Genomic DNA, 21,786 nt, shown 5'->3' on the forward strand with positions numbered 1-21,786 from the left:
GTCCCCCCCCCACACACACACACACACACTAATTAACTGATGCTATTTGTAGTTTGCAAAGGAATCCTTTGGCAACTTTTTTGAGAAAGGTGTCATTTGTTCCTTCTTGGAACTGCAGCAGTAGGTAGGGTTTAGTCTTAATATGACTTTCTTCATGTGGGCGAATGGGCTGCCAATCAAAATAAAGTCCGCAAGGGACTGGCAAGCCATTCAGTGATCAAGGAAGGATGACGGGCCTATGAACAGCCAGCATAAAGCAACTTTCATGCCTGCCTGATGACAGTTTCTTCTGGTTGGCTCTTGTCAAAGTCAGTCACCATGTTGTCATTTGTAATACAAGAACTGAAAAAACTCAGGAGTAAGACTGCTAAGTAGGTAGGAGGGCAGGCAAAAAGCATATACAAAACAGCCCTTATTGTAACAAAATTTGGACTCTCATACATCTCCACTTGCATTTCCGCAACTCCCTTGTATAGCAATTTGTGATTCTGCACTTCAAGGTTCCCAGGGAATGTAAACATATTGCAATGTACTGTGTGTGTGTGTTGCTTTCAGTTGTTAAAACAGTTGTGTTCAAAAGAGAAGATTGTTTTACTGGCATTAACTGCCTATTATTCTTTAATTTTAGTGAGACATCTAAATCCAGTCTGTTCTGTGAAAAAAAAAAAAAAAAAACTCACCTGAATCCTCAAAGGTTCAACATGATTTAAATAAATGTGGGCATCTCCCAATGTGTGCACAAAATCACCAGGCTGCAAAAAACAAAAAAGTCATTAGCTGTGCCTTACTTCTAACACAATTTTCCCCATTTACAACAAGAAATGCAGTACCCTAAAACGAACTAAAAACAAGACAATACCAGCTGGCATGTGAATATGGGTCTACTTCAAAACACTGACAAGAACACCGAGACTGGAAGATCAACAATTGAGATGACAGACAAACCACAATCCTGACAATCAACAAAACAAATAACTTTTCCAAAAAACACACACACAACACAAGTATAACAAAAAACTTAAACCTACACTAAACCTTACATACACAACTATCTATGCACTAACCTTAACCCAAACCCTAACCCTAAGGTCCGTCACTATCGCACACTTACCTTACCCACACCCTAACCCTAACTCACTTAACCCGCCCCTAACCCTAAAGTCTGTCACTATCGCACACTTACCTTAACATGTCGGTGTTCTCAGCATCGGGCTTTTAAACAGTCATCTCAGTTGTCAATCTTCCGGTCTCGGTGTTCTCGTCGTCTGTGTTTTGCGTGTCAGTGTTTTAAAGTAGACCCATGAATATTTAGTAAGTATTAAAGACATTATGGTTAAGAAAAAGTGACAACCACAACCGTATAAGCACTGCCAAGTAGGGTTTTAATGCTGGACTACAGAAAAAAGTTACATGCAGATGTATCTTACATTTATGTAGCTGTAACGCCTCTGTGTGTACATTGTTCCAGCTGACAGTAGCCTGTACAACACTGCTTCACGTTGCTCCTCCCCTGCAGCCAGTCTACTCACAAGTACCTGTTCTTATAAGACTTGCTATTCCTTATGATAGTTGTCAGGACCAAAAGGAAATGCATAAAAGCAGCACCAAACCAGTTTTAAAGTGAAAATATACAAGCAAATGGGCAATCACAGAACTCTGGAAAACTCCACTGCAGTCTTCAGAACATGCGTCAGGACAACAAAACAATTTAAAGGACTTAATCAGTACTGCTCTGGGGTCCACAACAGAAACCTGATGCAGAACAAGTGTAATCACACAAAATTCTACTGTAGTCATCGATACTGGTAGGTGTGTGTGTGTGTGTGTGTGTGTGTGTGTGTGTGTGTGTGTGTGCGCGCGCACCCCTCAAAATTCTACTTATACTAATTCTGATGTGCTCTACCTTAAATAAAGGAAATTGATACTGCAAGCTTGATCTTAGTATAAAAACATAACAGCAAATAAACCCCAGTTGTATGACCACATTCCTGACAGTCAGCTATTTATGTATCACATTCCTGCTAGACAATGTGGATTGAACAAGATATTAAAAGCAATAAAAAAGCAGCAACAAAAATATGAATGGCACTACAGTAGTGCAGTATTGAGTAGTGTGCCTATCTCATGGAACACTCAAACCCTGACTATGACCAGAGAATGCTTAGACGCACAGAACCTGGTAGGCATCAGTGCAAGTATCTAATAAGAGGCTGTGAAAGCCATTTAAATTTTAAAGTGGTTAATTAGCATTTGAAAATGGGCTAAACTTTAAATGATACACAAGTTGTGTACACTTTACCATAAATATAGATGTTCGGAGTGCATGCACTGTTGCAGTCATCACATTTGGGGTATCCTGCCAGGGGTAGCCCTCAGTCGGCCCAAATACCAGAGATTTAGTCCTGTCCAGGTAGAATCTGAGCTGTCTGTGAACATCTAGTGAGTGCAGAATCCTTTCCCCCTTGTTTTGTGGGTTAGGGAAAAAGGTGGGCAAATTAATGGATTGGTTGAGAGCCACACTGGACACCACTTTAGGCATGAAGGATGGGTTAGTCCTGAGGGAGACCCTGTCAGCATGGAAAATGATGAAGATCTCCACAGTCGTAAGTGCTTGTAGCTCTGATACTCTTCTAGCTGAAGTGATGACCAGAATCAAGGTCATCTCCCAAGAGAGACATTTTAAATCTGCTGAAGCTGCAGGTTTAAAGGGGGGCAGGGTGAGCTTTTCCAACACAAAGTTAAGGTCCCAGGCTGGGGTAGGAGCTCTTCTGGGTGGCCTTAAGCTGTTAGCCCCTCTTAGGAATTGCTTGATGAGAGGGTGTGAGAATAGCAGTGGCTCTGTGCTGAAATGAGCAGAGATGGCGGATGCATGAATTTTAATAGAAGAGAAGGATAGACCCCTGTGTAGCAGGTCTGTCAGGTAATCCAGGATAAGGTAGGGAGGGCTGTGCCGTTCCGGCTCCCTTAACCTGGATCCAGGTGCAAAACCTTTTCCACTTGTCAGCATAGGATTTTCTAGTGCTGGGGCATCTGGCCTCACGTATAACATCTAGAACTTGTTTGCTTAGGCTGGCAGCTTCAGGAGGTGTCAGGGAATAAGTCAGGCTGCTAGGTTGAGGGTCTGCAATTGAGGATGCATGAATTGTCCATTCCTCTGAGTCAGGACTGTTGGGATCTGAGGTAGGAGTCATGGTGGCAGGCTGCGCAGCAGAGGGTACCAGTGCTGGCGTGACCAGTCTGGGGCGATCAGGATTGACCTTGGGTTTTCCTCCCTTATTTTGAGGAGTACCCTTGAAATGAGTGGTAGAGGGGGAAATGCACAGAGAGGTTTACCCACTGGAAGGATAGAGCATCCACTTTCCAGGCCTTGGTGCGAGGTTCCCTGGTGCAGAATCTGCTAAGCTGATTGGAATGGGAGGCAAAGAGGTCTACTTTTGGGGTGCCCCACTTCTGGGTTACAAGGGTGAAGGTTCTGAGGTCTAGCTGCCACTCGTGTGAGTCTAGCAGGATTCTGCTTAAGCTGTCTGCCAGTGAGTTTTTAGAGAGCCTGGCAGGAATTGTGCTAACAGGTGTAGTTGCATTGCTGAAGCAGTGTGCCAAAAAGTCATGGCGAGCCTGCAGAGAGGATAAAAGTGAGTCCCCCCCTGCTTGTTGATATACCACATCACTGTAGTGTTGTCTGTTTTGATCAGTAGAGGCCCCGGGGAGAGTAGGGGTTGAAAGCTGTCAGTGTGTGTGCTGAACAGCTAGCATCTCTTTTAGGTTGATGTGCAGATGTATTTGATTTGGGCTCCATTGGCCCTGAATGCACCTGCCGTCCAGGTGAGCACCCCAGGCATAGTCTGATGCATCTGTGGCGAGGGTCTGGATGGTGTGGGGTTGTGAGAAGGGAAGTTCCTTGTGGTTGCATGCTGCTGCCCACCAAAGAAAATCTTTCCTTAGACAAGGTATCATTGGTATAAGTTTCCAGGTCTTGAGAGTGCTGACACCAAAGGCTTTTTAGGTACCACTGTAGTTTCCTCATATGCAGTCTGGCATATAGAATGAGTAGAATGCAAGAGCCCATGAACCCTAGAGCGTGCAGGATTTTCTTTGCGGATAACTGGGTTCTGGTGGCTAGTTGAGCAAAGTAGGCTTGTTTTTCTGGAGTAAGGAATGCCATCTGGGATAGGCTTGCTCCCAGGAATACAATTTTTTGTGTGGGGACTAGTTTTTGATTTCTTTTAGTTGACCGTATACCCCAGGGAGGTCAGTAAGTCCTTTACAAAGGTCAGGTGCTGAACCAGCTTTTCCTGACTGTCTGCCTGAATCAGGCAGTTGTCTAAGTATGGATAATTTGAATATTTGTCTGCAAAAGTAATGGCAGGAGCCAGACAGTTTGGAAAAATCTGGAAGCAATAGGTAAGCCAAAGGGAAGCGCAGAGAACTGAAAATGCATAGATCCTACCCTGAAACATAGGCATTTCCTGCAAGATTCCCTGATTGGGATGTGTAGGTAGGCCTCTTTTAGGTCTAGGGTGGCTAATCAAGCATCTTGGAAAGAAGTTGCTGGAGGGTGAGCATATTGCCAGAAAGGTGTTTAGAATGCATAGATCGAGGATGGGGCGCCATGTGCCCTCTTTTCTGGGTACCAGAAAGAGTCCAGAGTAGAAACCTTAGCTCTGTCCTGCAGGAACATGCTCTACGGCCCTCATGGAGAGCAGGGAAAAGACTTGCTTTTTGGCCTCTGCCCACTGGTTTGGAGGAAGATCTGGGAACCCTTTTGGGGTTGGCAGTGTGGAAATAAAATCTGTATCCCTGGGACACTATGTTGAGGACCCAGCAGTCGTTGGTAAGTGGCCCAGTTGCCTGCGTGGAAGGAGAGTTTTCCTCCTAGGGGCATGAGCAGGTGGGGCAGAGGGAAGGGGTGGAAGTGTGAAGTCATTGTGAGCTCTTACCATAAGGGGGTAGCTTTGCACTCCCTGTTTTTGAAGAGGAGGAACTCCATTGCTTAAATCTCTGCATTCCCTGGGGCTGTTGTCTGGGGGGTCTGCTTCCCCTGGGTCTGAGCTGGCCTGGAGGGGGCAGGAAAGGACCAGTGCTTGGAGGGGCAATGCCTACTGAACTTCGGTGGCTGGGTGGCTGGACCTGTAAGAAGTCTATCTGCATACATTTAGCTTTTTCTTCCATCTTTAAGACTTCTTATGCCTTGGTGCCAAATAAATTGTCTTTGTTCAAGGGTGCGTCAAATAATTTGGATTTGACATGGTCTGCCAAGGTCTGTTCCTTAAGCCAAGCATGCCTTCTAATGACAGAATCAGTGACTGCTGCCCTGCAAGATGCTCCGAGGGAGTCAAAACCACACTGTAAGGTGTGCTTAGTTACTTGACTTGCAGAAACTTTCTGCACAAGCAGGAAAAAAGATATTTTTTTTGTTTGAGGAGTTCCATGGTATGTTGCTGATATTTCAGCACGTGGAACTAACAATTTAATGCTCTAATAGCAAGAGTAGCAGAAGTGAATACTTTTTTTTACCCCATCTGTCTAATGCTCAGGAATCCCTATCGGAGGGGGTGGGATTCTTAACTGAGGTTGCTTTGATTCCTTTAGGTCCTTGAGATGACCTCTGGGTCAGCAGTAGGATTTTTGAAAAGAAATTTGTGAGAGTCGGGGACTCTATACCAGTCAGGATTCCTGGGAGCAGGAGGGAGGGTGTCAGGAGTCAGACTGGATTCCATGAAAACATCATCCACAACATCCAGGACAGGAGGAATGGCCAGAGGTCTGTGCTGTGGTAGATCTAAGACCCCCCCCCCCCCGAGTCTCTTTTTAGACTGAGGATAATCCTGACATTCCCATTGGAAATGCTCCCTTAAAGTATGTAGGGTTTCCCCAAAGGAAAAGTCCTCTGGTGGAGAGGCTGAAGGGATGGATTCCTTTGCATCAGAATTCTCATAAGCAGAGAGGGGTTGCATATCTTCATATTCAGATGAATCAGATTCATCGGACTCCTGTTCAGATAAGACTACTGGGGACAAGTCTCTCTTTTGGAAGGGGTAGCCTGGGTTCCCCTAATAAGCATAAGGTCTCCTGCCATTTTAAGCATTTGAGATTGAGGCAAGGAAGTAGGTGCCTGAACTTTGGTGTGGTTCGTACCCTGGGCCTTAGAAAAGTACAGTTTTGTACCTACCATAAATGTAGATGTTGAGTGTTCACACTGCTGCAGTCATCACACTTGGGTTATCCTGCCATCAGGCGGTCCCGCAGTCGGCCAGAGTTCTAAGTCTTGGTCCAGCGTCGGTTGCTGTCGCTTCTTCCCTGACGTCAGTGCACCAGGGGTATACAAGGTGCATCTGACGCCATTTTCTTCAGTTTTTCTTGCCCCAGATGTCAGGTGCCCCCAAGTAGGTAGGCAATACATATTGCTAATAAAACATATATAAGAAATAAAAACAATACCTTCAGTTACAAGCAAATACACCACAAAGGTTGTACAGGATAGAAAGGTATAGATAAGTCCAGCTAGGACAGAGGGGATGGAGGGAGGGTAACCTGGACTGCAGCAGTGTGAACACTCTAACATCTACATTTATGGTAGGTACAAAACTGTACCATGTTCATCATGTTACACTGCTGCAGTCATCACACTTGGGTTAAATCCCAAAGCTAAGGCTGGACGGTTGGTACTATACAGGGTTTGGAGAAGCTAGTAGGCCCTGCAGAACTGCAATGGCAAAGCCAGCTCTGGTTTTTGAGTATAGAGCTAAGTGGTAGTGCTTGGTGAAGGTGGGCACTGAACTCCAAGTTGCAGCCTCCAAAATATCCTTGGTTGGTACCCCTCTGAGGAAGGCTGCTGATGTTGCTGTAACCCTGGTGGAATGGGGCCTAATGTTACCAGGTACAGGTTTCCCATGGTGTGCGTAGCAGAAACGGATACATTTCCTATCCATTTTGAAATGGTCTGTTTTGAGATGGCCTTTCCTTGTGATCCTACAGCATAGGATACAAAGAGCTGGTCAGATTTTCTGAAAACCTTAGTTTTATCCAAGTAGAAACATAATTGCCTGTGAATGTCCAAAGAGTGTAGGAGCCTTTCCCCTTTATTCTGGGGGTTTGGATAAAAGGTGGGCAAATTAATGGTTTGGTTTAGAGCCACACTGGATACCACCTTTGGCATAAAGGAAGGGTTAGTTCGTAAAGAAACTCTGACTTGATGAAAAATGATGAAAGGCTCCACTGCCATTAGGGCCTGTATCTCTCGAGACTCTTCGTGCTGGTTATTGCTAGCAGCAGGGCAGTTTTCCATGATAGAAATTGTAAATCAGCTGTAAAAGCTGGTTCAAAGGGCGGTAGTGTAAGTTTATCCAAAACAAAACTGAGATCCCAAGTTGGTGTTGGGGCTCTCCGGGGCGGTCTTATGTTCTTAGCCCCTCTGAGGTACGGTCTTAGTAATGGATGTGAAAATATAGGAGGATACGTGTTGTAATGAGCTGAAATAGCTGAAGCGTGGATCTTAATAGATCCAAAGGAAAGGCCTTTGTGCAACATCTCAGTTAAATATTGCAGAATCTGAGGAATATTTGGGACAAGAGGATTTTGGCCTTTAGCCCGGTTCCAGGCGCAGAATCTTTTCCATTTGTCCGAGTAGATTTTCCTGGTGCTGGGCCTCCTGGCCTCCAGAATGACATCCATAACAGCTTTAGAGACAAGTGTTGACTGGTTGTTTGGGTAATCTGCCATGCAGCCAGATTTAAACTCTTGAGCTGGCTGTGTAGAATCGGATTGTTTTGCCGAGTCAGCAGGTGAGGAGTTTGAGGTAAAATCCATGGTGGGCCTTGAGCCATGTTCCTTAGTATTGGATACCAGTGTTGGCGTGGCCAGTCTGGAGCAATGAGTATCATTTGTGGCCTCTCTAATCTGGCTTTCAGCAGCACCTTTGCCAGAAGAGGCAGTGGAGGGAAGGCATACACTGTTAATGTTTTCCAACTGAATGAGAGGGCGTCCACTTTCCAAGCTAGTGTGTGTTATGTCCTTGTGCAAAATTTCCGTAGTTGCTAGTTTTGGGGGGAGGCAAACAGATCTATGTCTGGGCTCCCCCATTTTTGAGTTATCATTGTGAATACTTGTGGATCTAGTTTCCACTCGTGAGGATCCATGATATCTGTGCTTAGTTCGTCTGCCAATGTGTTTCTTTCCTGGCAGGAATTGTGCTTGTAGTTGAACTTGGTAGGTCAGTGCTGTGTTCCACAAGGTCACTGCTTGCCTGCATAGGGGGTAGGAATGTGTGCCCCCTTGTTTGTTTATGTACCACATCACTGTGGTGTTGTCTGTCTTTATTAGGAGTTATCCTGGATGTAGGAGGTCCTTGAAAGCTGTTAGGGCACTCTGAACAGCTAGCATCTCTTTTTGATTGATGTGGAGATGCATTTGATCTGCAGACCATTTGCCCTGAATACACTGTCCTGCCATGTGTGCTCCCCAGGCGTAATCCGATGCATCTGTTATTGTTTGCCTGGCTGTGGGTAAGGTAAAAGGCTGACCCTTGTTGAGGTGACATGCCTGAGCCCACCATAGAAACTCCTGTTGAAGGCAGGGAATGAGTGGTATTATTGTTTCCAAGCTGTGGCTGTGTTGAGTCCATACGCTTTTCAGGTACCATTGTAATTTGCTCATATGCAGTTTGGCATATGGCATTAGTAGTATGCAAGATGCCATGAATCCCAAGGCCTGCAGAATTTTTCTTGCAGGGAGTTGGGTCTTTGTTGCCATCATTTTAAAATATTGAGTCAGTTGTCTTTGATCGTCTGGCGTGAGATAAGCCATCTGGGTCGTTGTATTTAAGCTGGCACCCAGGAATATTATGTCTTGTGAGGGCACTAGTTTTGACTTCTTTTCGTTTACTGTGTACCCTAGGCAACTTAGGTTTTTTACAAATGCCAGATGTTTTAAAAGAATGTCCTTGCTTTCAGCTTGAATAAGGCAGTCGTCCAGGTATGGATATATTTGAATTCCTCTTTGTCTGCAGTATGCAATTACTGGTGCCAGGCACTTTGGCTTATCTACTGCGCCCAGGGTCTTCACAAAGGGCAGAGTTGAACCTGCTATAAATCGGAGGTATCTTCTGCAATTTTGTCTGATAGGGACATGCTGGTATGCCTCCTTGAGGTCTGTTACTAGCCAAGCCTTCTTGCCCAGCATGGGAAGAAGTCGCTATAGTGTTAGCATCTTGAATTTGGGTACTTCCAGGTATGTGTTTAGAATTGAAAGGTCCAGAATGGGTCTCCAGGCTTTGTCCTTTCGGGGAACCAGAAAAAGAGTCTTGAGTAAAATCCTTGTCCTTGCTCCTGTGTAGGAGCCTGTTGAATGGCTCTCATGTCCATGAGTGCTGTAATTTGTCTTTGAGCCTCTGCCCATTGATATGGAGGCAGGTTTGGCATTCCTTTTATCCTTGGTAAAGTGTGAAAATGGAACCTGTATCCTTGAGACACAATATTTAGGACCCATTTGTCTTTTGTGATGATGTGCCAGTTGCCTGCAAAAAGTGCAAGTTTTCCTCCCAAGGGAGCTGCCAAGAGGGATTTGCTTGGCAGTCTGAGGGGTAAGTTTTTCCTCCCAAGGGAGCTGCCAAGAGGGATTTGCTTGGCAGTCTGAGGGGTAAGTCATTGTGTTTGTCTTCTGATAGTTTGAGACCTGTCTTCTCCTCCTTTCTGGGTTGTGGCACCCCATTGTCGAGGCTTGTAAGAGCCTTGTGGCTGACCTCTGCCCCTTGGGCGTCTGTATTTGCCCTTCTGTGGTCTGTCAGAAGTTGGAAAGGACCAGTTTTTGGTTGGCCAATTTCTGCTGAAACGAGGGGGTTGAACCTGTAAAAAATCCTTGACCAACTGCAGATTTTGCCTTATCCTCCATTTTCTTTAAAACCTCTTCTGCTTTTACACCAAATAAAACATCCTGCTGTAAAGGTGCATCCAATAACTTTGCTTTAACAAGATTAGGTAAAGTTTGTTCTTTTAACCAAGCATGCCTATGAATGACAGACCCTGTTACTGCTGCTCTACAAGAAGCTTCCAATGAATCAAATCCACATTGCAAAGTATGTTTTCCCAATTGTTCAGCTGCATGCAACAAATCTTGCATTTCCTTGTAATCAGGCTGCTCTGTATGTGTGATCATTTTTTGTTTTAATTGAGACATCAAATATTGTTGATATTTCAGCATGTGAAACTGGCAATTTAAGGCCCTCATAGCTAGAGTAGCTGAGGTATATACTTTCGTTCCCCATCTGTCTAGTGCCCTAGAATCCCTTTCAGAGGGTACAGGATTTTTAGCAATAGAGGCCTTAACCCCTTTGGGACCCTGAGAAATAGTTTCTGGGTCAGCAACAGGGGTTTTATATAGGAATTTGTGTGAGTCAGGGACTCTGCAGTATCTGTCTGGTTTGGCTGGTGCAGGAGGTAATGAATCTGGGTTAAGGCTAGATTCTGAATAAACATCATCCACAATGTCTAACACAGGTGGAATAGCAAGTGGTCTGTGCTGGGGTAGTAAAAGGAACTCTCGGAGACTTTTCTTAGGATCAGAATAATCCTGGCCTTCCCAGTGGAAATGTTCCCTCATGGTATGTAAAGTTTCCCCAAAAGAGTAGTCCTCTGGGGGAGATGCTGAAGGAATAGACTCTTCAGCATCAGAGTCTTCATAAGGGGGAAATGAGTATTCCTGTTCCTCAGAAGAATCTGAGGAAATAGAAACCTGGTCAGACGAAGCGTAGTCCTCCTCCTCCTGTCTAGGCCTTTTGTCAGGAGGGGGATGGGAACCCCTGATTAGGGTAATTAAGTCTTCAGCCATTTTAAGCATCTGTTTCTTAGGCATGGGGTCTTGTACTGGAGACTGCTGTACAGGCTTCCTTACTTTTAAAGGAGTTTTCAGCTTTGCATAGGATTTAATAGCAAGTGTAGTCGGTCTGAAGACACCTTCAGCAACTGAAGGGGTTTCAACTGCACCGGAATCCCCTTCAGCCATGGAGTCGGAAGGGCCTAAAGATAAAGGCTCTGGAGGCCCAGCAATCTCCGCTTGGGAGTCTGATGCAGCCTGGGGTTCTAAATCAGCGTTAGTCAGGGGCTGCGCATAGGTGCCTCACGGAAAACCGTAGACCCGGCGACTGGCCTAGCAGAGGCCTTGGAATCTGGTCTGGGTCTCTGCCGCCTGTCCTTATCTTTGCGTTTTTTATGCATCCCAGAAGTCGGCTGCTCCGACGGCATGGTATAATTAAATTTTCTACCAAAATAATGTTGGGCGAAATCAAACAGACGTTTAATAGTTAGTTTGTTAAACCTAGCACAAAATCGACAACCCGTGACGTCGTGGTCTGGGCCTAGGCAAGGAATACAATAAGAATGAAAATCCTTATGAGGCATTTGCTTCCCACAAGAAATGCAATTAACTTTTTCTGACATCGGTCTGAGGCAAGAAAAGGTTCCCCAACAGGGTACTTGGCTTTATTGAAGACTTCGGTCTGAAATTCGATTTGAAAATCTCCGACCGGTACTTGCGAACTGCTTCTGCTTTGAGCACCGCGCTGCAAGAAAGACTGAAGAAAATGGCATCGGATGCACCTTATATACCCCTTGCCCACTGATGCCAGGGAAGAAGTGACAGTAACCGACACCGGACCAAGACTTTGGAACTCTGGCCGACTGCGGGACTGCCTGACGGCAGTATAACCCAAGTGTGATGACTGCAGCAGCGTAACACGATGAACATCTCTGTTTTCGAAAGAACTGAAGACGTGAAAGAAGTCGGTCTGTGTATAGAGTATTGGTAGTGCAAAGTACTTCCTTGGAAGCCGGTGCCTGCTCAGTGGCTCCGGACCCATCCAAGGTACAGACATCCGAAGGATCCTTAGTCGAAGAGTCTCGCATCATACTGGACTCCGAAAGGGTCTCTGTAGTGGCCTGCGAATCACAGAAGCGAGCATCAGGGGCTGCAAAAGTGTCTCACTGAGGACCGGAGAACTGACGACTAGCTTAATGGAAGAGTCATCGGCAGTTTTGGACCCGTGCGGTCCGTGTCTTTATCCATACATTTGTTCGGAAGATCGGTAGTCAGATGGCTTACCGAAGCCATATCTGAATTAGAGGACAGAGCGAAAATATCTAGTTACAATAAGGGCTCAACGTATAGTTCTGGCATTGAACAAAGCACAAACGCAACAGCGGGGGACGTCGTAGCCTGGATCTAAACAGGTGACGCAGTAAGAATGGAAGTCTGTGTGGTATTTGCTTTCCCCAGGTGAGACAATTGTTAACTTTTTCTGACATAGTTTAGAGCAAGAAAAAAGGATCCCCAACGGGGTACTTAGCTTCAGAAGACTTCAATTTGGAATCGAAATCTCAAGTAGCAGCCGATCGGCACTCGCGCAAACTGCTTCTGGGCAAGAAAGACTGATGTAATGGCGTCAGCTGCCCTGTTTTTATACCACTGATGACCTCCGTCCTGGAGCGACAGCAACAGACACAGAAATACTAAGCCTCTGGTATTTCGGGCCGACTGAGGGCTACCCCTGGCAGGATAACCCAAATGTTATGACTCCAACAGTGAAACACGAACATCTGTACTTCCTCCAGTAGGGTACGTAAACTTACCATAATAGTGGAGGTTTGAACAGTTCACTGTTGCAGTACTATAAAGCTATGTGGGGACTTCCTACCAAGCACAGGGGACGTTCGTCCAGTATGCTGAAGTTTTTGGACACCTGCTAATGCAGGAGTGCACACTGGCATAAATTAGCTTTATAGGTGCCAAAGTTCAGAGCTTTCTTGCTTTAAAAAGGAGTGGCTGCAACCAAAAAGGCTAGTCATACCCTGGTATATAAAATTATGTTAAGCTTGTGTCATGCCAGAAACAAGGGGACAAAGGAAACTGGGTCTTTACTGTAATTTTTCCTCTGGCTGTAGTGGACTCGCTATTATCCAGTCTTGCTGGGACCGGACCTTAGGCTAGATAAACAAATGGTTGGTCAATCAGAAAAAACATACAAAATAATATTTACAGATCATAAATCAGCTAGAAAAGAATTTGTTAGTATGCATTTTTCTAACGAATATGAAGTCTAAAACTCAAATGTCTATCATTATTTAGACCAGGAGGCGAAATATCTGTTGTCTTTTGCTAGGACTATGGCAGAAATTTGATGGCCGGTTAAAGAGAGGCGGGATAAGAGGGTGTCTACTGTAAAAAGAAAGGGGATGCAGAGTGTTAACACTGCAACAGCAATGTATCTGAATATCTACTTTTACAGTAAATGTAATTATACAATTGTTCTAGTTTAGTCATTAGATCATTGCTGCAGTAACTGGTGTGGGACAATTGCCACAGCTTAGATCGAAAGGGTGGAGGAAACTGAACCTGAATCCAGAAGACCCCAGAGAATAGATCTAGCAAACACTGCTCTGAAAAAAAAAAAGTCAATTCAGAAATGCTTAGTGAAAGTGTGCACAAAGAAGCAAGTTGCTGCCTCTAGAATAACAAGTCCACCTCTTTCCAAAAGGCCCCAGAAGTAACCACAGCTTTAATGTACTGTGTCTCGACTTCATGAGATGAGCTTCTTCCATGTGAGAATAGCAGAACTAAACAGCCTGAGATAGCCACCTGGATATGGGTTGTTAGCAAACTCATTACCCTTTTTTCTCACCTTCATACAGTTGGCCTGACAATCTGAAATATTTTGTTTTGCATAGTTAGCATCTGAATTGCTTATGGATGTTCAGGGAATGCAGAATTCTCTCTCATCTGTTCTCAGGCCTGGGTGGGTGGGGGAATCACACTTGTTGTTTCAAGTAAACAACCTTGGGCATGGATGAAGGATTGGTTCTAACAGTCACCCTAAAAAAAAGAAAAAAAAAACAGGACTGAGAAGACATGAGGGCTTGCAATTCAGATATTCAACTAGCCAGTCAGAGCAATAGATAAACTGCCTTCCAAGTAACAAACTTCAAGGAAGAGCTAAGCTGCTGGTTCAAATGGAGATAGTTAACTTCTCCAGTCCAAAATTAAGATCTCAGGATGGAGCCGCCTACCTTCTAGGTGGTCTAACATGTAAAATCACTTTCAAGAATGAAGAAAGGTGGATCTAATGGCAAACCGAAATGGCTGAAAGATTCACCCTGATAGACATGCAAAATAGGCCATATTTGAGCAACTCGCACTATATTGGAAAGCCAGTGGAGACCCTGAACTGGGATGGGTCCCTGATCTCTTATGGCTCCAACTAAAAAATATTTTCCATTTAACCAGATGTGATTTTCTAGTAGCAGGTTTTCTAGCCTCCTTTAACACCTGTTGCATTTCTTCTGTAAAGAGGTGCCTAAAAGGGACTGAAAACCTATTATCCATATGTCAGTTCAACAATTAGATTGCCGAGGTGAAAAAATCACTTGTCCTGTGTGAGCAAGTCCACTCTTCTGAGGAACATGATGCTCATCACTTCTGGCAAGGTGCATGAGAAGGGAGAAACAAAGGTTCTCCACTTGACACTAGATCATGATTTTCTTCAATCTCAACCTGTGCATTACTGAATCTAATCGGATCAGAGGGTGACACGAATCTTCAACTCAGAAGCTCCACCTCCTCTTCAATAATGTTCTGCATACCTGCATCTCCTCAGACTGAGTTTGCCCTACCATACCTAATGTACAATACAGAACCCACCTAATAAGGCAGAGATCAGACCAGTGTGGTCTCCATAACTGACTTTGTACTGGCCCTCAAGGTTCACCAGGAGTCAAATATGCCAAAGAAAATTTGTAAGGGGTCAGAGGGAGGGCTTGTTGAGATGGATGGAAGGCAACACAGATCTAGCATTATGGTAAGTACATAACTTCTATATCTAAAGTGGTCTTTACCATCCTCTGGGTGGTACCAGGACAGAACATTGCAAAAAATGGTAGAGCCAAAGAAATCCTACATCTGCACTGAAAGTCTGGTTTGTAATGGCATACAAAAGGTTTAGGGGTAGCCACAGAAAAAATGTCATCAAAAGAGGAACTAGAGAGACTAAGTAGCAACTGCCCTAGTAGAATGTGTTTTGTTCTGGCTGGTAAATCCTTCATGGTATAGCCAGAGGATATGCAATCAGAAAGCCATCTGGACAAAGTTATCATAGCAACTGGCTTCTCCAGTTTGGCTCTAGAAGAAGGACACAACTACCTGATGTGATTTCCTGACATGTTTAATCCGGTCTAAAGAGAATCTCAACAGATGAAGGTCCAGGCAGTGAAGCATGTATACATCTTCATTACTGAAATCTGGGAAGAAAACTGGCAACTGAAATGTATTGGTTCTGATTACATTCAGAGGCCACTTAGACAAGAAAAGATTATTCTGTAACAAAATAACTGTCTTTGTGAAAAATACAGCAAGGTGATGCAAGATAATGCTGGAAAGTTCTGAAACTCTTCTGGATGAAGTTACTGCAATTAAGGAAAGTATTTTGCCAAGAGACACTTGTAATCTACAGTAGCAGCTGGTTCAAAAGGGGCACTAGTCAAAGCTTAGATGAGAATGGGTAAATCCCACAGAGAAATGGGGTCCTGCAGTGAAGGTCTGAGCAAAAATGTGCCATTCAAAAAGGCTTCTGACAATCAGTGAAGCAACTGGTAGATTTTGACCAATGTGAAAATTTGAGATGGATGCCAGTTGAACCTTTACACTGGAGTAGCTAGACCCACACTGAAAAAGACCAGCTAGAAATATATTTTGTCTAAAAAGAGGGCAGAGAAAGGATCCAACCCTTAATGTCTCAAATGGAAAATCTTTTCCATTTACTAACATAAACCTTTTTGGCGGAGTGTTTTTCAGAGGAGGAAAAGACATGCACAACTCTGTTTGAAAGCTTGGGATCTTTGGCCATCACTGGAATTAGAGGAACCAAGTGGTCAACATGATTGATTTCAAATTTGGGTGAGGCTGGCCAAAAGGATCTGGAAAGGGGTCCAGAACCCAAGCAGGGTGCAACAGACGAGGGTACAGGAAGGGGAACCATACTTATGTTTTCCAGAACGGGGCTAGGAGGATCACGGTCGCTCTTTAATGGACTTCATCAAGGGGGCATATCTAAGGGAAGACTGCCTGTGGTACATTGCCAAAGTCAGAAGCCCATCTTCATAGCAATGTACTGGAGAGGAGAGCAGTCCTAGTGTTGTGGGCTTTTCACGACTGTCTCCCACAATAGTGAAAAAGAACCTGACTAGACAGACAAGACAGATTGTAGCTGCCATTAGATTGAGAATGCAAGAGACCAATCAGGCCGATGGCCTCAAGTAGCAAAATGTGACTGGCTTGAAGTCATAGGGATGACAAATTTTGAGGGAGGTAATCTGGTGATCTATTTGGTGATGTCCACAAGGCACCTGATTATCAGGGGAGTTGAAAGGCAAGTGTAAAGGAAATCTAGGGGTGAAGCATGCAGAACAGCATCTCTTTGTGACTGTTCCTTGGAAAGAATTAGGGCAAGAAAGCTGCTGCATTTGGTGTTTAAAGGTGTCTCAAAGAGATTGAAGCATGACTGACCCCAGCGACTAAACAATCTGAGCAGCCACCAACAGATTGAGGGACCACTTGTGGGGCATCAATATGCTCCTGCTGGGAGAATCCTTCAGAATGCTGGATACCCATGAGATGTGTGTTATTAGAAAACATTGCAAGGACATTGCCCATTGCCATACAACCACAGCCTCTTGATACAGGAGATAAACAAGGGGGAACCTGATCCCACATACCAAACCACTACTATGCTGTCGCGCTGTATAGTTATCACACCCTTGGGGAGACGGTCTTGAAATGCCTGCAGTACTAGAGGGACTTCTCTCAATCTCCAATACAGTGACTTGAAGCACTTCTGAGTGACCAGTTACTATGGTCAGTTTTCCCTTCGATATGCCTGCCATTGAATAGAAGTGTCTGGTCACATTGGCCTTTGGCTGGGGAAAAAGAAGACCCACCATAACTTGATCTGACATCAGCCACCAAGAGATGTGGCAGCAATGAATGCTGGTAAGGATACAGGAAAAGTCATGGGGTGAGTCATACCAGACTACTTAACTGATTAGGTCCACTGAAGAACCCTCATCTAGAAGCAGGCTAGAGGGGACAAGACAGATTGCAGCAGCCATTAGACGGAGAAGGCAAAGGATCAAGCAGACAGTCTGTAAAGTAAAAAAACTTGATTAGCTTAGTCATAGGGATGATAAACTTGAAGGAGGTAACCAGGTGATCAGGACTGGTGCTTACAGGGCATCCAATAAATTCTAAAACTTGATCAGGTTCCAGATTGGGCTTTTAAAAAATTGACCGATCCCCAAGCACAGGCACAGCTGGAGCCATAAGCCTCTTGCCTGAATCAACGATACCCTTGAACTCGCTTGTAAGGAGCCAGTTTGTCCTGGTACAGAACAAACCAAAATCCTTGCAGCCTAAGTCAGGCTGCTAGTACTGCCATACATTTGGTGAACAGCTGGGGAGCTCTGATGAGACCAAATAGCGGTGCTCAAAACTGGTCGTGATTAGCTCCTAGCTGGAAGTTAAGAAACTTCCTCCAAGGCCTTACTATCTATGGAATAGCAAACATCGAGGAGGTTCACCAAGCACGTCCAATTTTCCTTCCTTGGCAGGGGTAAAATGGATTGCACAATCACCATCTGGATATTGGTAAGTTTTACAAAAAGGTTTAAATTGCTTAGGTCCAAAATGGGCCAGAGGTCCTTGTTTTTCTTTGGCGCCAAAAGGAATCTTGAATAGACCCCAGATCCCCTAGTGGGACCTCTTGGATGGACATGTTTCACAACTAGCTTCTGAATCTCTGCTGCTGGTTCCCTTTGTTAATGGGGGTGGCAAGTCCAGAAGGGATTTTTGTTTCATTTCTAGGGGTAAACTGAAAAGGAATGGTGCAGCATCTAGAAACTACTCAACACCCAGGCTTCTAACGTGATGGGCTCCTAAGCTCATGTGTGGTCAGCTAGCCCCCCCCCCCCCTCCGACTGCCTCCAGAGTGGATCAGGTGCTGGAAAGGCTTGCTAGAGAAGAGTCCTCAAATCTTGATTTTTGCACTTCATCCTGCTCCTTGGGTGGCATCCAATGAAGCTTCCCCTTCGGGAGCACCTTCACCCAGAATTTCCTGGAAAACCTGTTAGCTGTGCAAAAGATCCAAATCAGATTCCTTAATGCTCCTGGTGGCACTTTCAGACCTCAAGGAAGTTGTGGAAGATGGCTTACCAGGTCAAGGCATGGGAGGAGCTCTCCTTTAGGTCCAGAAGGGAAAAGCCTAGACTTGACAAAGCGAAGGTGCTGGAAAAAAACTCAGATTCCAGAGTTATGGCAACTACAGGAGAATGGAGCCACCAGAATCTGGAGCCATCAATAAGACTATGGATCAAAAGCTGGAGCCAACACAGAAAGACTGGTACCTAGAGGTTACAGATTCCATATTCAAAGTGGAAGCCGAAGGAGATGAGGGCCTTGGGGTCTTCAGACCTAGCAGACCCTTAAGAGGAGATAAAATATTTAGCTTCCTAACCTCTTGCTTAACATTTTTCCTCAAAGTCTCTCTTGCTTCTTTCCTTGTCTTTTGCAGTTTTAGTCTTCAAATTTTTTACAGGGAGATTGAGACGCAGCAGCTTGGGCAGACGAAGCAGTACTGAAGGGCATGCATCCTATTTTTAACACCTTTATTAAATTATCACTTAAGACATAGGCACGCATGCATCAACAGAAAACAAACCATATTAACAGTTTTTACATTTACGTACATTTTTACATTTACATATATTATAAATTATGTTTTCTTTCTTTACAAGAAATCTCATTTAGTCCAACATTACATAAATTGCTGAATTTCTGCCTTCCCTTAAATCTCACTCCTCCTCCTGATCATTTTGCATGCATTGTTCCCACAAATAACATTTCTATGTAATTTGCTGCTTCCCTTTTCTAAAGATCCCATTGCCAGTTATTTCATCTTTTACAATATTAAGTACTTCAAATACAGTTGGTTTAGATTTTGATTTCCATTTTCTGGTAAATGCTTTTTGGTAGCCAAGAGAATTAAACTTGACAAGGCTTTACTATGCCTAGGCAACTCAGGTCCTGTGCCCCAGAGCAAAAGAATAAATTTCCTTAGTTACAGCCAACTGTTCCCCCCCAGTATTTGTGTGTATTCTATAGGGAATTCCCTTCAGTATTAATTTAGCCCAGAGGTTAGCCAGCGCCCCTGGCCCCAAAGGCCGGTCATTCCAAATGCCCAAATGAAAGACTCCAAGACAACAGTGTTCCATGGGTATCTTATGTGTGTGTGTGTGGGGGGTGGCAACTTTTGCCAACACCCAAAACACTTCAAAGCATGAAGTCCTACCCATATCACAAAACACAGCAGTCTCAGATGGTTAAAGAAGAGGCTGCAATACTAGATAAGCAAATTAGAAAATATTAGCAGTTTTAAGAGAGAAATGTACAAAAGTTAGGTACTCACCACAAAACACATCTGTGTTGTCTGTTTTTGTCCCTCAACAATTGGGTCTTTGTATTTGACCTTGGATCAGACTTAGGCCATTTCTCCAAACTTAGAATCTGTGGCACAAGCTCCTCCCCTTACCCTTAACCCCCCCCCCCCCACACACACACACACACTAGCTCAGACTGAGTTTGCTCCCAGTTCCAAATTACCAAGGCTAATTTCATAGTAATCCATACTAAAAAATGGAGCACAAATGCAGGAGCTAGTAAGAAACAACCAGGATATATTTAAATCTGGGAGTAGAGGAAGGGGGAAAAATCTCCAGGTATATCTTACAGGTTATACCAGAAATCTGTTTAAACATTTTCCATAACATGGTAAGGGGGAATGACGGGAGGGATGCTGAAGGATGAAAACAGACAGATTCATCATTATGGTGAGTACATAACTTTTGCATCTGATTTTTGTCTCTTTCGTCCATTCCTTAAGGAACAGAATGGCGTCCCAAGCTGCCTGAAAACCAGGGTGGTTATCATGCAAGGGTATTCTAGAGAACAGTAGAGCTAAAAAAAAAAACGCCCTATCCCTGGAGAATAACATCCAATTTGTTAAGGAGCAATAGAAGTTTGAGCACTGGACCAGGTTAGCTGCAGTGCAAATATCTACAGATGCTCTAGTCAAGAAGGCAGAAGTGGAAATGATTCTTGTTGTATGAGCCTTGTGTGGCCTTGATAAGGTGATCACTGTAAACATAAGAAATAAAATCTGTATGCCACCTGGATAAAATTACTTTTGAAACCAGATCGCCCAATTTAGCCTTTGAAATGAAAAAAAGCTGATCAGATTTTTTGAGACCCTGTTATGTGGAAACAAATCTGAGTTGTCTATGTACATCCAACAAGTGCAGCATGTACTTACCTTCATTAGTGAATTTTGCAAAGAAAAACTGGCAAATTGTTTAGTTAAGAACTGCCTCTGAAGCAACCTTGGGTAAGGAGGGACTGCTTTGCAGGGAAACTATCCTTATGAAAATCAGATATGTAGGTCGAGAAGACACAGCCTTGAGTTCAAATACTTAGTTCAAATATTCATCTGGCTAAAGTAATGGTGACCAGAAAAATGGGTTTTCCAATTCAAGAATTTTAGGCCCACTTTGGCTGTTGGTTCAAAGGGAGAGTTTGTCAAAGTCTGCGAGAGTAGTGTAGGATCCCAAGGGGAGTAGCATCCTTAACTGGAGGTCTAAGGAGGGCAATACTGCTAAGATCCAATACAGATTTGAAGAATCACTGGATTTCTCACATGAAAGCTAAAGGAAGCATGAAGATAGCAGTGACCATGTAACCTAGAATTCTGAGGAAATCTCTTGCTTTGGAATGGACTGGTGAGCCAGGTCCAATAAGTCAGAAAGATTTTTGCTGCACAAGACAAGCGATCATAATGGAGGAGTCCAGAAAGTCAGAAAGGTTAACCTGCGAAATACTGGAAGATTTCTCTAGGTTTAATTTTAAATCCTAGTCTTTGTAAAAGGCTTACGGAGAAAAGGAGGGAAGCCTGGGTGCTATGGGTAAAGTCTGCTAACACGACAATGGTCAAGGAAAGGGTAATTCTGCACAAGGCAATGACTGAAGCTGGGCATTTTTTGAAATCTCTTTGGGTTCTAGATAGACTAACCGGTAAGGATGTAAACTGAAAATGCAACCAGATATATAGAATCAGATGACATACATAGTCTTTATGAACTGGTATATAGCAGCATGCATTTTTAGGTCCAAAGTGGCTAAAAGAGAGATGGGTAGAAGTGGAAAAAAAGACTGGAGAGTTAACATCTTGAACTTCTGGACAATAAGAATGGAATTCATATATGAAAGAACCAAAACTTGTCTCAAAGTGCCTTTCTTGGATACAAAAAAAAACATTTTCCTACTGGGAGTGGGGGAAAGGTTCTATAACACCTTAAAATATCAGGTCTATTAGAATCACAGAGATTCCTACGTGAACAGGAAAAGAAGCCCATTGCACTTTGTAGCCTTTTTGAATTCTTAATATCCAAGATCTTATTTACAGACAAGCAGGGAAAGATAACTGTTTGCTAACTTGGAAGGCTGGCCAGTATAATGTGGGGAAAAGGTGCAAAGGTAGTCATGCAATTTGTCCAGGAAGACCCCTCAGGTCTATTCCATTACTTTTTCAAGCTCCCCCTGCCATATCACTTTATATTTTTGCTTACTAGACTTTTGAAGCAGTTTGAAAGGTTTTCTGAGGAAAGGTCCAGAGCTTGAATGAGGAACTTATGGACTGAGAGAAAA

General features: G+C 44.0%; 1 protein-coding gene across 1 annotated transcript in view; it reads right to left on the bottom strand.

Moving 5' to 3' along the window:
- TYMS (thymidylate synthetase) overlaps window positions 1-21,786 on the bottom strand; it is a 443,887-nt gene that overhangs the window by 79,180 nt on the left and 342,921 nt on the right. The window contains exon 6 of the mRNA XM_044065236.1: window positions 681-752. Within this exon, the coding sequence (XP_043921171.1) occupies window positions 681-752 (72 nt within the window). The remainder of the gene's footprint in view (window positions 1-680; window positions 753-21,786) is intronic.

The sequence above is a fragment of the Protopterus annectens genome, chromosome 3.part0, assembly GCF_019279795.1.
Source record: "Protopterus annectens isolate FY-2018-M chromosome 3.part0, PAN1.0, whole genome shotgun sequence".
In the NCBI taxonomy this organism is placed as follows: Eukaryota; Metazoa; Chordata; order Ceratodontiformes; family Protopteridae; genus Protopterus; species Protopterus annectens.